Here is an 18172-nt window from a genome sequence, read left to right on the forward strand (position 1 = left end):
TAATTTGTAATTCCGAGCGTTTGTGTGTAATGCGTATTTTGGGAACCCCTTATGTGTTAGATAGAAGCACCTCTGGAATTGTAAGTTTTATTTTCTAATATTTTAAATGTTCTTCTTTAAGTTTCGTTTGAATGACATTTTCGAAAACTATACAATTTTTTTTTTAATTCTATAGTTCATGTTTTCGGAGATTTTGTATATACATTGTCAATTTATGAAACTGCCTGATATAATGTTATTGGTGAATAAGTATGAAGAACATTTATTTAAATAACTTATTATAAATCCATCACATAGTCCAAGTAGTCATAGACATATTGCAGTAAATGATTTTTTGATCCAAATTTATTATTGGCACCATTTTAAAAACTTTTGCAAATGTTGTTTATTAAAGTATTGAAATTAGGTCTGCAGTGTTTTCACTTATAAAAATGTTTCTTAGTTGGAAGATACCCAGACAGAAAAAGAGATGTTGACAATTTTTTTATCGTCAATAAACACGATAAATAACAGAATTTTGTTTTATATCTTAGTCAAATGTTTTCCGAGAATTAATAGTGTGGTGATCAAGATTGCCTTCGTGTATAAAAATGAAATCTCAATAAAAAAAATAAAAACAATTTATAAGAACTCGTCAAAATCAACCGAGATTGTGTAAGCTAGGCCTAGTCTAGTAGCCGTTTTTACTTTCGATTATATTGAAGATTTAAGATTTAATTTAATTTTAAGAGGTATTCAATTATTCTATTGACGATTCGATTCGAATACATACATATACTTAAAATCGATGCGATTATTATAAGCAGGTCCAGGTCAATCGATTTATTAGATCTGCTAACATACTGACTGTTAGTGTTTAAAAATGACTTCGACGTCATTCTAACTAATATGATAAATGCGAAAGTGATTTGCTTATGTGTTTATTTGTTTTCTTGCCATTCACGTTTTAATTTTTCAATCGAATATCACGATATATTGCAGACAAGTTATCAGGGATACAGAAATGGGCACACTGAATCTAACTCCTGGTTCACGCGAGCAAATCCGGGTGGCTGAAACTAGTATAAGATTGTTTAAGGATTACATTGTGTTTCGGCTTTATAATAACAACGTTAGAACAACATCAAGGAAATGAAAATGATCGACATGAAAATTGTCGTTTGGACACCTCTTTGATCTCCTACCCGGGGTACAAATTGGAACATTGGGTTTACGTCAGTTGATTAGTGACCGCCAGTACGTTTTCTGTCGGAGTCGCTCAGCCATTGATCTTCTAGTTTACCATACACACAGATGGAAGGATGAAATAGGGCGGAAGCAGTTGAGTCCAAGGGTGAGACATTAGTAGCCAGCTTGGACATAGTTAAGGCCTTCAATCGCGTATACCACAAAGCGCTTCTTTCAAAGTTTCCTTCCTATGCGCTTCTGGGATACTATGCAATTAGATCAAGCTTTTCGGCAGAGCAGAGCATCAAGGTCGTTGTCGACGGTGCATGCTCTAACCTAAGATTCGTCAACTCTGGTGTTCTACAAGGCTGCGTGTTATCTCCATTTCATTTATAATACACTTTTTGTTATTTATAAATAAAGTGTATTATGCTTTAACTAAAGACAATTTGCCGTATCAATAAATAAAGTCGCTTTTTGCATCTCTCTGTATCTCTGCTAAATTCTTAACCACAACGGATTTTAACACTGTATTAGTTATAACAGAAATAGCAATAAACAAGGAAGATTTGTTTTATAATTCGTAAAAAATAAATATTATGTATAAAATGATTGAACTATGACGTTGGTTTATCCCCAAAACGGTTTTACGCAATACATGAAAAAAATGTACTAGAAAATTGTAGGTTTTAAAAAGCATACAGGAAAACTTTATAACATGTGTCTATCTTCTACCTTAGACTTATACTAATATGTAATAGCACTATGAGTATTTATAGTAACTATTTTTATCTACTAAATAATAGTATAAAACATTATTATAGTATCGGTTATCTGCGAAGCCATATTCATCAATTCATTTTTAATCCTTATTCAGAGAAATGGGTATTTATTTGGGTCCTTGGGTATTTAATACAGATGAAATTGCCTTACTTATATAATATCATTAATAAACGTTATAAAATAAAGTAATATACCTACTTGATATTTTCTTTATTAATAAATTGCGCCCATGCGAAACCGAGGCGGGTTGTAGTATCCTATAATATCGACAACTGAATTTTCAAAAAATATTATTGGTCGTTAAATTTACCGGACAAATTACATGAGATAGTTTATAATTGACTATTTTCATAATCGCTGTCCCAGTATATATAGTATACGATTAAGTTACAACTAAAAAATAGTTTTTTTCTTCATTATAAGCGTTTTATGTAAAGCCTTATTTTTTCGTATAAAGCTGATGTAGATAGCTAGTAAATACAATAGAAATATTCCGTCAATTTTCGATGTTCACGTCTACAGAGTACAGTAATAATTGAAACTTGAAGTGACGTGTTTGATTTATTCAAAAACAGGAGTAAATATATTACATTTTACATATTTACATTATATATTCCTTTATAAAAATTACCATTGTATAATAATGTTATTTAAGTTACTTAGCGGGAACAGGTGGTTTTAATAAGTTTGTTTGAATACGAGTGTAACTCCTACTAGTTATGAAAGTCTTTCAATACTCACGACATGTTACGGCAAAGAAAATATGGGTGAATAAATGTTTTCAATAACAATATGTCAGCTCAGAAAATATATTGCCACGAAATATGAATAACAAATATTTGGGCGTGTTAGTATTTTCCTGGTAAAACCTGGTAATCAAAATATCGACATCAATTAATTTAATTAATTGATTCAGAACTGAGTCTATATAATATTAAGCTATAGTGTATTTACTTGGGTTTTAGTATTTTAAATTGATTTCTTAGTCTGGAAACAAGCTAATAAGACTGCAGATCACGAAGTTCTGGAGTCAAGATTTAAAGAGTCATTCGAAGTGTTCCGGCAACTAAAAAGTTATTGAGTGTTTATGTCAAGAAAATGTTGATAAGAGACCGGGGTTTAGAATCCTCTGAGAGCACGCACAGCAGTTAATTTCGTGCTTGAAATACCATCCCTTTCGGATTGTCATTATTTTGGATTACGAGAATAAGCAAATAGAACACAGGTGCATTCTGCATCTGGTTTGTGCATACCCCAGTGCGCAGTAATATTTTTTTACAATTAACTAGTCTCTATTGATTAATTGTGGTCAGTCGGTTGTCCATTGACATGTGTACATCTTTACAAAATAAGGAAGGTAATTTCAATTTTTATAATTTCCTGGCCACATTCACCTTAAAAAAAAAAGTAATTTTTGACAAAAATATATTTGACATTTGTTTCCTGTCCAGTTTTAAATATCTATTATACAAGCATTTATATAAAAGTAGTGCTTATGTGCACTTATAACTATGACGGTAAGCAAACTTTCATAATTATCGCCTAAAAAATTAGCCCTTTAATTCAATATACAAGACAATTATGCTTTCGATAAGGCATTGAAGCGCAGTCACACACATAACATTTAAAGGTGACAGAATTAATGTTATAAATTGTTTATGTACAGTCAGAGTAAGAAAACCTTTGTCAGTTTTCAAATTCATTCCTTTATCAAGTCGTCATTTTGAAACTAAAGCATTAAACAGAAAACTGCGCCTAAAACTATACTAACATAGTATGATAACTAGGTTCAAAATAGTGTACATTGCGACGCAATATGTCATATTCAATCAGTAAAGCAGATTATCGCGCATACTGAGCACACGAAAATAGACCTTAAGGTGACGAACCTTTTCTTACCCCGACTGTACATACTGAATAGAACTCATAGTATGTTTCGTATACATTCACATCGTATAGTTATTATTTAATAAATAACTAGCATCGCGGGGAATATGGCTCGCGATACACCGTGTTTATCTCGGTGTTCAATAACCAATGTTAAAATATAAACATGCAAATCTTAGTTTTGAACTACATTCATATAATTAAAGATAATATACAAATATGTTGTCAATAGACGACATAATTGTTAATTATTTCTCTAAGTCGCTATTTGAGCGATTATTAATGACTAAGAGCTGCAATGGCCGTTGCAAAACGTATGGTATCGGAAGATCCTATTAATTAATAAGTTTATGTGATGAAGTGTAATGTGAAAAAATACTTACGTACTTCCTTGTTTCAAGCTTGTTTCGTGCTAATTCATCAAATTAGGTTCAGTGGTTTGGCCGTGAAAGCGTAACAGACAGACAGATAGACACACAGAGTTACTTTTAATTTATAATATTAGTAGATATATTTACTAATTATTTAAGAAATAATTTTATTTTAGTGTAAACTTAAGAAAGGGCATAATTTTGGAATTAAAATTAATGATGTTGTGTACTCAGATATTTTACCTTGGCAATGTTATAATATCGAGTTGGACATGCAATATTGTCACTAATGTAATTGTAAATAAATAAAAAAATATACATTTGTTTCGATCCTGTTAACAACGAAATTAAATGTAATTTGAAGTAAAAGATTCCATAGTCTATTTATTTTAAAAAATACATTAAAAGTTTAATATAAAAAATGTAAGCTTGTACTTCCCTGTTTGTATAAACTGTGTAAGTTGTTGTAAATTGAAAATTATAATATTCAATATATTTTTACTTTCATTTAAATAAAAAAATATTTAGCCTTCAAAAACTCAACGCAAAACTCGTTCTTGTCTGCGGGAATCACCAAAAAGCTGCGCTTCAATCGACCAGACCGATATTAGTCCCAAGCTTAATATTTTGCCAAAGCTATGGGGTACTCTTAAAAAAGTAGATTATCAAATGAGAGTACTCTCAAAATCACCACGCGAGAGGATTACGGCTTCCGAATCAAATTTGGTAAGTTTAATTCATAATTTTGACACGATATATTTTTTGTTTGCAACAATTTATATTAGTTTTGCCTAAACGGTATGTTTTTTTAGCCTTTCGACAATGCTCAGCTTACAACAGAACAATACCGTGTAGAGAAAGATAAGTCTGTGCGAGGTGACAGTATAGTGTCTGATTCTGATAACATGCAAGTACCCTACGACTCTTCAATAAAATGCACAAAAATGACCTCAAATTTCAAAGGTCATGATTGTAAAAAGTTACAGAAGATTTGGCAAAATGATAAATCAGACAAATCAGGCAACGTGTCTAAAGTAAAGAATAATTATCTTTCTTATAAGATCTTAACATACAATAAAATATAACAAAAATTCACAAACGTTTTCTATTTCAGAAATCACCGGAACGTAAGCAATACAACTTTAAGAATAGCTCGATTAATTGACGTCGCTAAAAATACTGGATTATTTGGAATTTGACATTTTGTTTGACATGTGTAATAAGTAGAAAATATTTGTACTTGCAGTTTCACCCGCAGAAACGGAAGACTCGCTCACAAAACAGATACGTGACATTCATACAGAAACACGAAAAAGTACAAGAATTATTAGAGATTCAAGAGTGAGACTAACCGAGATACAAAAGGTTTAAAGGTGTATTCATTCGAAATAATAAATAAATACAAACAATAGCATTAGTAATTATAATTCTGTATATTTTTTCAGAAAGAGAATCTAACTGAAGCCGATATAAAGGAACTCGGTGAAAGAAATGAACTACTACTTCGAGAAATGGAACGTTTTGATCGTCTTACTAAAACTATACAGAAACTAGTGGGCGACGAAGTATTGCAAATGAAAAAATCCAAGGAACATTGCCAACCAACCCATTACATTTCAAGCGATGTCTACGGTTAACAACACTTGCGTTTTCTATAAATTTTTCAAACATTTTTATTCCGTTACCTATGTTTTATTCTAAGTCCCAAGAAATATACATAACAACACAATCTTAGACATTTCATTACGGTTAAAACATGTTTTAAATAATAGATTATAATGGTGGGCTTTTTGTGGTGCTGAATTGGTACCACCCACTTTTATCACCGATATTCTATTACCAAACAGCAATACTTAGTATTTTTGAGTTCAGGTATAAGGAATATAACATCCTCGTTCCTAAAGTTGATGGCGCATTGGTGATGTAAGGAATGGTTATTATTTCTTACAGCGCCAATATTTAAGATGGTCGTGACCATTTACCATCAGTAGGCCCATTTGCCCGTCCGCCTACCTATATCATAAAAAAGATAATTGAATAATAAACTTAACTGATGTTCGGTTTAACGATCGTAACAAATTTTACAGATTCATCAATGTACCAGGAAATGAAAATGAACCATCCGACGGTACTTTTAGCGACTCGTAAAAATAAGATTACAGGTGTTGGCGCGTCGGAGCTGACTCGAAGTAAATCAGTATGTGTATAATGCAGAAAATAGTGGTTTTTGTATTTTATATATATACCATGTATCATTTCATAAATTATAAAAATTTTAAGCTGACTCGCGTTTCTTTAAGGAAATTGACTTGACACGGAAATTGAGTGAAAGTTACGACATGCAGGAGAAGCTGGTGGCGGATAATGCGGATTTAGAAGTCAAGAGGTTCGATCTTGAATTTGAATTGATATAATCCTACATATAAAATTTGCAAGAGTGAAATATGATATCCTTTTGTAGTCTACTTTATTGTAAGGCTTTAGGAGACCGTTAGTGATGTGTGATATATTATGGAGTTACCTATATATATTGATTTTTGCACAACATCATTTTATATACATTCGTTTGTGCGAGAGGCGACATTTATATTAAAAGTATACTCTATCAGCCAGTGAAGATACGAAAGAATACAAATATTTTACATACATTTTTATTTAAATTAGTCACATAGTAAAAGTATATTATAAACCGAATAGTAACGAGCTCGATCATCTTCATTTTTGATACTTATTATAATTTATTCAGTAATTTATCTATATATATATAAAGTAACATGTCCTGACTGACTGATTCATCATTGATGATCGTAAATTATTATAGTTAGAGCCATGAAATTGGATGAGTAGGATCGTATTATTGAGAAGACACCCACTACGGAAGGAATTTTGGAAATTCTAACCCAAAGGGGGTGCAATAGCGGTTGAAAGTTTGTATGGAAGTCCGTCATTTTAAAAAATTGAAATATGAAACTTTAATTTTTGGGTCCTGTTTTATAATGAGTAGACACATATTTAAGTGTTTATGGATATTCTACCCCTAAGGGGGTGAAATAAGGGTTGAAAGTTTGTATGGAAGTTCGTCATTTTTAAAGTTAGAAACATGAAACTTTAATTTTGGGATCCTGGTTAAAAATGAGTAGACACGTATTTAAGCGTTTCTGGATATTCTACCCATAAAGGGTGAAATACACACCAATGTAGTGACAAAGAGTTCTTAAATTAAAATAATATTTTGAGTTAATCAATAAATATATTCAACTTCCGCAGAGGGCATAAGCTAGTTTAAACATACTAGATTAATAAAAATGACGTGTATGAATTGCTGTTCAAAAGTGGAACATTGAATATTTTGCAATAGAATGTTGTGTCACGTAGGCCTTTGTCACTATTGTCACGAAGCCGTCAGTCTTCCCGGCCTATAATTATGAAATCATGAAAACGTAAAAATTGAAAATGTTTAACTTAAGGTGAGTTTTATTTAATATATATTTTAGGTACATCCTTTACAAGGAATTGATGACAAAGGATCAGAATTTGGAAACATGTCGGTCCCAGATCAAGAGGCTTCAAGGTGAATTAAAATTAATGAACAATGAGAATGCATTGCTGCATGAAAAGTTAAATAAGAATAGTCCTGAGGTACTTATTATGTATACAATAACAGGATTATTGTTTAGTCTTCTAGAGTTATATAGTTAATATATAAAAGTTAAATAGTTTATAAATAAAGAGATTTATGTATGCATGTACTTATAGGGCGATGCTACTGCGATGAACGAAGAATTTTCATGTCATCAAGCAAGTGAAAAATTTAGTCAGGTTTTGTTTTTTAATTTATTTTAGATATATTTGAATGTTTTAAAAACGAACCGTATTCAAATTAATCCTTTACCACTCATAATATGTTCGCATATTGTGGCCGAGATGTTGTAGCATCTGAATAGAATCAGGCTCCTGATGGGAGCGTAGGCTCTAATCTTACAGATTGAAGATTATGCCTACTCATCACCGCCTATGTGCTTTAAATCATAATAATGGAAATTGTAATAAATATTTTACTAGATTCATTAGTAGTTGTATTATTTTTATTATATTTGTATATACATACACATGATATGCTAGCCGCTGTATCTTATCTTTAATTTGTATATTATTTTTAATTTTGTGTGCCTGTATTTTATTGTTAACAGGTATGACATTAATTGATATTACATTTTTGTTTTTTTCGTTCTCACTTTGAAGAATAAAGACGCGATGATTGTAATTTTTAGTGTTCTTTAAGGTGAATAAACTATATGTTTACTTATCAGGAAAACGATAAAATCCCAGTGAAAAACGTGGAAGATCTACTGTCAAAGCTTAAAAATTACAAATCTTCAACATTAGAACTTGTAAGTATGCCTTATATATTTTTGTGACTACAACCACAGTTGAATATAATAAAATAACTAACTAAGTGATAGGTAATATTATAAGATATTCAAATATTTGCTCAGTTTATAATGAAAAGGTTACCGACCCGAATAATTGGCAGTAATTTGGTAACATACATTTGTACTGTAAATGTGCCCAAGGCGATCGAACGGTACCTATACCTTTTGAGGAGAATTCTTAGAGCTTATTTCACCACGGCGCTGCATGCAGAATGGTGGACATACATGTGACAGATTTCTGTGAAATTTGAGACAAACAAGATTTTTTACAATGTTCCTCCAACCCAGTTGTAACCAAAATTAATCATCATTCATCAATTTATAATGATATATAAATAATATTTTACCGGTTACAGTTATGCGGATACAAAATTATTTCAAAATTGTTTGTGTTACAGATGTTAGATTATATTTATATATTGTAAAAAAAAAAATACAAGATGTTAATTTGACTTTATTTTAGGTATAATTAAAAAAAAACGAAAAGTATTGAAATACAATTAGCTACTCTCTCTCTAAGTGTAACACTTCAAAAACTAAATTATAATAAATATTTTTTTTATCGGTTTCGGTTACGGTTACGGAGCTCCTTAACATTCCTGATAGAAAATGTGTTGTATGGGTACCACCAAATAGAGTATTTAAACGGTATGTTATGCACGCGACTAAGGGAAGACATGAAGTAAGTCGGATTACAGGCGTAAATAATTTAATCGGTATTCCGAAGCAATAGGAATTATAATAAATTTCGTATGAGTATAGTTAGGGTTCATACATGAGGTTGGCAACAATATAAGAGCCCTTACGAGCCTAGTATAAGTGCTTAGACGTCTGATGACTGCAACAGTCAGCAACGATGGGCACGGAATCTAGTGACGTTTGGCAGACGACCTAGTAACCTAGCCCTAAGTAAATATTCTCATTGTCATTCGCTTTCTGTTTCAACCATGTCAAAAATATAAACAGCTCATCCAATACCTGGATTTGTTTTTTAAAGTGATGGTATAATGTTTTATCTAAGGTCAATATGAATGAATATTTTCATCAGTAATCATTTATCCACAGACCATATTGACCGTGGTTGACTTGTGACTACAATGATTACCATTCGAATAATGGAATCTCAATCAGGCGGGATTATTTATAATATTATTAAGTCAATAATGTGTTAATGATAAAATTCACATATTCTATAAAACCGCATTCAATGAATTAATAAATTATGCATTTTTAACATGTAATTGTATTATTTAAGTTATATCAGTAATTTTGAATGTCGCCTTCTTGATTTTGGCTGACGAAGGCTGCAAATATGATCCCGTGGGTTAATATTTTGGATTTATGTTTCTTAAAAAAAAAACAGTATAAACATTAAGTAAGCAGACAACTGAAGTTTGAATTTGTTTAAATAAGACAATTACAATAATGTTCTCTTGGCTGACGGTCGGTCACGACGGCAAATCACTACAAGACAGACCACACAGAAGATATGTTGCTCAAGTGTGTCCGCCAGCACATGATAATTATTTTTTCGCTCGCTATCATTTTTTAAAGGAACGGTAATTCTATATGATAATACTGAAGCGCAAGAAAGGCAACTTCTTTAACTAACTTATCTGAATCCCAATGAGTTATACTGGTCTGATCAGTGATTCGAACTCAGTTTTTGCATCGTATAAGCCAGCCACTGAACCAACGAGACAGTTGAACCCAACTATAATAAGTAAATAATGTAGTAAATAACATGTTATAGGAGTAAATAGGTGATCACAAGTTCTTGTGGTCTTATATTAATGATTTGTATAAAAATAATTTTTGCATTTACGAAACCACAAGTGCTTGCAATATAATATCAAATATTCTATATTTTACATTTATCCTAACAATTATCATATTTTGCATACAACATATAGAACCATTTTTAATCGTTGGGTCTTAGAACAATATAAATTAATGTTAGTTTGTACATTTACAAAGTGCGTTATAACTTCTACAAGGTCAATAATAATTACATGTAAATAAGACCTAGGCAATAAGTAATATTAAAATTTAATGTATTTATTGTACGTGCTTTTATTAATACGTATATAAATCCTTTATTAAATTGAGCTGAAACTTTGAACAGTTGATGTGGGCACGTGCAGGTTTCTGACATAGAATTATCAACATTTGTGACGACGTACTCCTTAGTGTTCATTTCTAGACAGGTTAGCAAACTGCGCACGAAATATTATTCCGCGCAAGTCTGTGCATAAACACAAGTTCATTTTATATTCCTACAAACTTACACACACTGCCAACTCCCAGACTTTAACTGCTATTGGTATTTCCGCGGCAGAAAATTCCAATCATTTTTTTTCTGGTCCGAGCAGCGGTTTGAACTCAGGACTTCGAGATCCGTAGTCTTATAAGAACTATCAATGTACTACATTATATGTAGCGACTTATTGTTTATAAATATTTTTAAAGTAGCATTGTAATGCATTCCGCGCCTTAGCTAGTATGTAATATTACTTTTTATAATTAATAATATATTATTTGTAATTAGGAACAGTACGCCTTCGTGAGTGAATAGATCTATAACATATTATTGTGCAATGTATATCAATCAATATGTCAGATAATAATACAAACAATGGAACTGTAATTATCTCGTAACTAAAATTTTCGAAATGATTGATCGCCCAAATATACTTTATTTAAAAAAAAAAAGATAAAGTGAGTGATTTTATCCTAAGTCAGTATCATTTAATATAGGATGAAAGTTTGCACAAAAAATCGTAATTGGTTAGTACTATAAGGGGATTTATTGAAATGTATATCTGATGTTAGAAATATGAAAATCGGTATTTGGATTTTCTTTGAGTTATTTAAAAATTCATCAAGTGAGAGGCTGAAATGTAGGATGACAGTTTGTATGGAAGTTGTTCTGTATTATAAGGATTTTATTCCATATTATTTTTCAACCAACTTTCGTCAATCGAATAGATAATTCGCACTTACTATGCCAATGCGTCTTACAAATATGACCCGCATATTTTTTTGTTTGCTCCTGTGATTTTCTCTTATAAAAATATAAACAAAAAATCTAAAATATTTAAACGTATAAAATAGTCTACATCCGTTCTAAAACTATAGCACAAAAATTCTCTCAAAATATATTTTTACCGTAAACCAGTAAAGTTTTTCATTTGCTTATGATATTGGTATGAGGTATGAACCCAAAATCAAAAATGAAATAATATATGTTTTGTAGTAATAATAAAAGAATACTGTTATATTCAAAATGTGAAAGACTTAAGGCTGAATTAAAAAAATATATTAAGAAATAAAAATGATTGAACATTTTTGATGATGTTTAAGTATTGAATTGGTGAATAAGTTTTGTTTAGAACGATTATTTTATATTGCTTTATTTTACAGGAAAACCAGCTCGGTGGCTTAGAGCTCGAGGTACGTAACATTCGCGTTGAAATGGCGGACGTGAAAGCGGCGGCAGTGAGTGCATGTCGAGGCGGCGGAGCGAGGAACACGTGCTTCGAACAACCGGTAATTTTAAAACGAATGTAATACGATCTCATTCGCTAACTCGTTGGAACTAATCGAATTCGACTATTAGAGAATACGTATGTAGTGTAATTTTTATTTTATTTACATTTTTCTTTTGTAATCATTTTACAAGGCGTCTTCAAAGCGGACATTCTTAAGGAAAATGTATCACTAATAAATCACTCAAATGTGACAGTGATTTATTAGTTATACGTTTTCACAAAATAATGACAACCACATAAAACATATTATGGTTGTCATTATTTTTGGATTGCGTACAATTTTAAATAAATTTGGGAATTGTACGTAAATTAAGCACAATGCGGTTGATCAAATTTATTGCACACTTATACTTGGTGGTTGACCTTTGTCCAAATCAGTCTGGGTGGATAGGCATCATGCACTCATCAGGTCATATTCCTCCGCTAAACAGCAAATCCTTTTATGGAAGTGTTCTGACACTACAGGCACAAAGTACAACATTTTAATTCCCATTGTTGGTGACGCATTGGCGACGATCTCCTAACAATACTACTGTCCACGGGAGACAAGGACTACTCCACTATAAGGTGGCTCATTTGCTCGACCGCCCTTATTATTTTTTATAATAAAGGTTATATTATAAAAAACACTGAAATATGAAATGTCCACAAACTTTAGATTGACAATATGTTTATTAAATCCACAGCCGGGTGGGCCACCTGTTCCTCCAATGACTAGAGCTGTAAGTTACATTGACAATATTTAAAATTATTATAATTATCCATACTTAATTTGAGTTTAAGTAAATTAGAGAATGGAAGGTTTATTAAATATACATCGTACTGTAAAATATCTCGATAGTTTATTTATTCAAACATATTCACTATTAACTGAGGTTAATACTTAGGAATTAAATATTTAAACAATAAAAAACAGTATTTTTCTTCCTATTACGTTTATAATATTTTCAATGCTGCCCTGTCTTAAGCAGACTCATCGCATTGTAAAGGCTTTTGTTGTGTACTCGTGTACTGACAACAAATAATTAAATTAATCGTAATATAATTTACATATCTATATACATATTTATAAGAGTTGTCTGATCATTGTGATCGATTTCTAACAATTGTCTAATGACGTGTCTTTAAAGTAAGTTAATTTAAGTACAACAATTCAAACGAACAATCATTGGTTAAGCATTTAGGTTTAAAGTAAGTAAATTTATCATTCATAACCCATTAGTGCGGCATGTCGCGCCCGAACTGCCGCGTGTTGTCGTGCGCGGTTTCTAACTAGACTGTATAAAAGAAAGGGAAGCCAGACAGACTACCTCCGTAACGCGTTACGTAACGAAGCCATAAGAAGTTATTAGTTCAAAAAGTGACAACGGTGATTTTTTCCTGGATTCCTGAAACTGCATCTTAAATCGAAACTTCAGTTAAAATTAAATTACTTTTACAGGATGCAAAGTATAATATGCATCTTTCCATAGATTTAATGCAATATGCTATAGACTCACTTTTAATTACTGACTTCCCTTTTCCTTCCTTGTTATGAAAGTGAAATTTTATATCTTTCATAAAAGTTTTCGAAATTTTAATACGACATATTTTTTTAAATTATATCCCGCTTTAGATGCAATTGTAATTCACGGCTGCTTCCGGAATTATGGATTAATCTCGTTGGTGATACTTAATTGACCTAATTATTTATGAAGTGTCATATAAAATGTTTATGGAGTCGTTTGTCATGTCGTCATTTATTTCTCAATTATTTATCAAATCGTTAATAAATTCAATTATTTTTTAATCATTGGTCACAATAAAATAATATAACATGTTTGTGGTTTTTAGGAATTCATGAGATACAATTAAAATCTCTTTAGAATTTTACTATTCCCGCTGACAACATATTTACGTAGAATTTTATAAAAAAAAACTTGCTATGTTATTACTTTTTTTAAAAGGAGGATGTTATTAAAACATTTCGACAATTTAATTAATTTATTATTTATATAATATTGTCCGTCCGTTTTATTGTTTTATATTACAATGTATCGTATACATCTCAGACAGCTTCTCTGGTTGTAAATGACTTCCTTTTTTCTTGAGTAATTGTGACGGATGGTATATTCTAAATTGGTCTCAAAGATATAATTTATTTTATGTGGACTGTCTATAAAGTAAGACCGACTCGTATGCCGTGGCGGCAAACGGCTGGACATACTTTTATATATTTATGCCTCCACCACTCTCCACCGCTGTTCTTACTCCTTCGTTTACGCATGTATAACTGTATAAGTACTTATATATATTATTAAAACAATAAAGATTAGTATTACTCCATATTTATTTAAAGATATTTTTTCCAATAATTGTTTTGAAATATAAAGCCTCTTCTGTGAGTATTTTTTTTTTTTTTGGAAATAAAACGTAGAAGGAAACGTCTATATCAAATTTCCAATTTGTATAAACATCAATGTCTATCTTCCAAACTTCATGAGTAGTTAGAAATGATTTTATTTTAGCTTTTTGCTTCTCCTTGTAAGACACAGCTATTTATTTTCGAATCTTTATATGTACTTAAAATAATAAGATATTTATACAATATTATATTAGAATTAGTTTTATTTTAAAAACCTAACCTTACTCCTGGTGTAAATATACCAGAAGTTAAGTAAGGACATTTTTAGCTACTTAGTAGTACTAAAATTCTAATGTTATTCGAATTGCTTGCACCTATATAATATATAATTACTTTTTTAGTGTGGTGTCTGTCCACCATGTCCGGCCCCTTGCAACCCAAACGCTCCTCCGGTAAGATATAACTTTATTATATATTATTTTGTTTGTTATCTACTTTATTTAAATGACACAATAGCTGTAATTTGCTATTCTCTTTTACTATTGATCTTACTACTTACTATTTTTTTGTTGCTAACAACAGAAAGCTTTACAGTTACGTAATAAATGTTTTACTGTTATTTAAGACTCCAGCAGAGAGAGAAGTACAGAAACTTACAATACAGCTTCGGCAGACTGAAGAGAGCTTAAAAACTAAAGTCACTGAGGTAGTATTTAAAGAATTTGTTAATAGTAACTTCGCACAATATTTTGTATTATTAAGTTTCTAGCCAATCGATTTCATTTTTAGTGCGCAATGCTACGAACGGATTTGTTAAAAAAGAAAGAGGAGTTGGAAAAAGAAAGATGTCAGCATCGAGAAGTTCAGAACAAACTTAGAGAGTTAGAAATGAAGTTTGAAGGTTTAACGACGCATACAAATATGATGATGGGTACCAAGGAACAAGCATTCGAGCAAGAAGTTAACGTGAGAGCTCTGAAGCAATGCTACAGAGAAGCAAGAGAAGAGATAGATGAATTGAGAACATTAATGAAAGAACAGAACAATCAGCTACAAGATTATAGAGTAAAGGTAAGTTTAAATGAAGGTTTTTGAAAAGTAAGTATGTGTGAGCATAATATTTAAATTACAATTTTTTTTTGTATTTTAGTACTTACAAGCTCAACAGCTAGTAGAAGAACAAAGGAGACAGATGGACTTGATGGATATGGATAACACTAGGATAAGTGAACAGATTAATCTCGAGATTCAAAGAGTTAAAGTAACTATCAATATAATAACAATGTTTCATTAATTGGATAAAAAACAATAATATATTTTATTGAAATTAATTAACGATATATCCATAGCTGAAATTCCAAGAAAAATTACAAGAGTTGGCGCCAATTCCTGACCTTTTAAAGGCAACACAGATGAAATTAAAGGATGCACAACAATCGCAAGCAATAGCCGAACATAACGCCGAACAATTAGCCAGAGAATTAAATTCGGCTAGGGAAAAGGTTTAGTTTAATAATTTATTATTGTAACAAAATATTCAAAAGACATGGTAGAAGTTGGCGTAGAACTTTTTTTTATAGATATTATCTCGCGATTTTAATGATATCAATAGAATTAATCATACTATAAGTTTTATTTAGATTTTATAATTTTATCCATAAATATCTAAAATAATCTACTTGTTAATAAATTCATATAAAAGTTTGCAATATGTCTATCTGTTTGTCTAATATAAAATTGTTATGACTTGACAGGTTCACGTTCTTTTGCATAATAGCCTGAAACCTCCTGAAAAACCTCCGGAAAGAAGTGCCGATGAGAAACAAATGGCTTTATTGCAACAAAGGATATCACAACTTACGGAAACGAATTTGTCTCTGAAGAGTGAAATCGAACGATTGAAGTAAAGTTTTTATTCTAATTTTAATGAGACATAAAACGAAAAAAATATGAACTTCGTTTATTTATGTCAAACTTAAATAGAGCCACAGTGCTGTCAGGTTATTTTAAAAGTACTTTGCTACCACTTTCAGGGCTAACGTGATTCGTATGGAGGAGTCCGTCTTGGCTAATGAAAAACGACTACATGAGAAGATGCATGAATGCGCCCAGCTAGGTGGAGAGCTAGATCGTGCAAGAGATGAGGCTGCTCGCGCTCTACAGCGGTCTAATGAACGCACTGACACCTTGCGAAAGTACGTAGTAAAATAAACTTTGTTGTAAAAAAACATATTTTACGTCATGTGTATGTCGTATCCTCCTAAGATATAACGTTGTTGTAATGAATTAGAAAGATTGAGTGTGACATTTTAATGTATACATTTTCGTAATAGAAACATAAATCAGTCAGTCCAAATCAAGTAACTTTTATATTGAGATTAAAGTATCAAGTTGCTAATGATTTCTTATTTTTATTTAGGTGTATGCAGACGTCTATAGGAGAATTGGAGAGACAACTAGCAAGTACGAGAGCACAAGTTAAGACAGGAGAGAAGGACAGAGAGGAAGTAAGTTTATTTTAGTGTATATAAATAATTAGACTTATTATAAAATTTCTATGTAACTAAATATTTCTCCGCAGTTGCAATGTCGTATGCAGTGTCAGATAAAAAGGCTCAATGAAAACTTTGAGCAGGCACAGCTCCGTATATTGGGGTTGCAGACCCAAGTGCAGACTCTCAGACGCACGGCGTCCAGCACAGGTGAAGGCGAAGGTGATGCTGATCAACTAGAATGCGCATGTAAAACATTTTTTGACAACCCTTAACCGTTTTAAGTAAGATTTTATTTGTGGACATGGATTTTGTCTTCGTATGGTCTTCTTAATTTTGATCGAAGAATTTGTAATCTTTATAGTTTAAAAATAATTCTGCTCCTGTTGGTAATACATTGCTATTATGATTTATTGTAACTTAATAAAACTAAAAGGTTTATATAATAAATTCTATGGAATATTCACGTTTGAACAATGACAATAAACTGAAACTTAACTAAGTTCAAACTAGAAATTCACTAGTTGTGTCTACTGGAATTTGTTCTAATTTTAAACTTAGAAAATCTAGATAGTTTCCCAACGGAGTAGCATTGCCTTTTGTTGAGTAGGGTCATTGTTATCGTTCACTTTGATCCCTCTTGCTTCTGATATTGTAAAATTCCTTTATTATTCTTAAGCGTTATTTTAAAATAAAATTCTGGAATGTATATTTAGAAACAAATATATTTTTTACTTATATAATAGTGTTAATTTTTTTTATAAGATCATATTTAAAACAAATAATGATTGTAAAACTTTAAACAGACAATTTATTACAATAACGCATTTGATATAAGTAAGGGTATGAAATGTTTTCTTCTGATTGACCTGCTTGTAACAATTAAATAGTCGGTTGTTTTTGTTCTGTTTCGTTTTGTACGATATGAATGTTTCCCGAAATAGCAAAACATGACCGGAGCGATTCTTGTGCAATATGCGTTTCCCAATGGGGAGGTCGTCCAGCATTGTAGAAATCATCAACCGCCTCTGATAACGTTTTGATAGCTTCATCAGGCAGTTCTTCGTCCATAAGCGATGCTCCTTTCTAATGAATATTATGATTAATTACAAATTGACAATGAGCAATTTAAAAGAAAATAAAC

The 18172-nt window shown here is 31.2% G+C and overlaps 2 protein-coding genes across 2 annotated transcripts in view; one reads left to right on the forward strand and one right to left on the reverse strand.

Moving 5' to 3' along the window:
* On the forward strand, window positions 1-17765 carry LOC113404032 (outer dense fiber protein 2-like). The gene is made up of 21 exons (XM_064220291.1): window positions 1-80; window positions 4737-4934; window positions 5021-5242; window positions 5436-5573; window positions 5654-5840; window positions 6296-6405; window positions 6509-6594; window positions 7703-7847; window positions 7965-8027; window positions 8519-8599; window positions 12065-12190; window positions 12879-12914; window positions 14938-14988; window positions 15162-15242; window positions 15326-15607; window positions 15687-15797; window positions 15886-16038; window positions 16291-16439; window positions 16570-16731; window positions 16956-17043; window positions 17118-17765. The coding sequence occupies exons 1-21, from the start codon at window positions 30-32 to the stop codon at window positions 17301-17303; spliced, it is 2706 nt and encodes a 901-aa protein (XP_064076361.1). The 5' UTR covers window positions 1-29; the 3' UTR covers window positions 17304-17765.
* LOC113404075 (SET and MYND domain-containing protein 4) overlaps window positions 17736-18172 on the reverse strand; it is an 18356-nt gene continuing 17919 nt past the window's right edge. The window contains exon 13 of the mRNA XM_026644823.2: window positions 17736-18114. Coding sequence (XP_026500608.2) covers window positions 17911-18114 — 204 coding nt within the window. The 3' untranslated portion in view covers window positions 17736-17910. The remainder of the gene's footprint in view (window positions 18115-18172) is intronic.

Source organism: Vanessa tameamea, chromosome Z (assembly GCF_037043105.1).
Source record: "Vanessa tameamea isolate UH-Manoa-2023 chromosome Z, ilVanTame1 primary haplotype, whole genome shotgun sequence".
Lineage (NCBI taxonomy): Eukaryota > Metazoa > Arthropoda > Insecta > Lepidoptera > Nymphalidae > Vanessa > Vanessa tameamea.

Coding starts and splice junctions, on each gene's coding strand:
- LOC113404032 (XM_064220291.1), top strand. CDS start 30: ATGCGTATTTTGGGAACCCCTTATGTGTTAGATAGAAGCACCTCTGGA. Junction 7,848..7,964: donor TAAATAAGAATAGTCCTGAG/GTACTTATTATG, acceptor ATGTACTTATAG/GGCGATGCTACTGCGATGAA. Junction 16,732..16,955: donor CGCACTGACACCTTGCGAAA/GTACGTAGTAAA, acceptor ATTTTTATTTAG/GTGTATGCAGACGTCTATAG.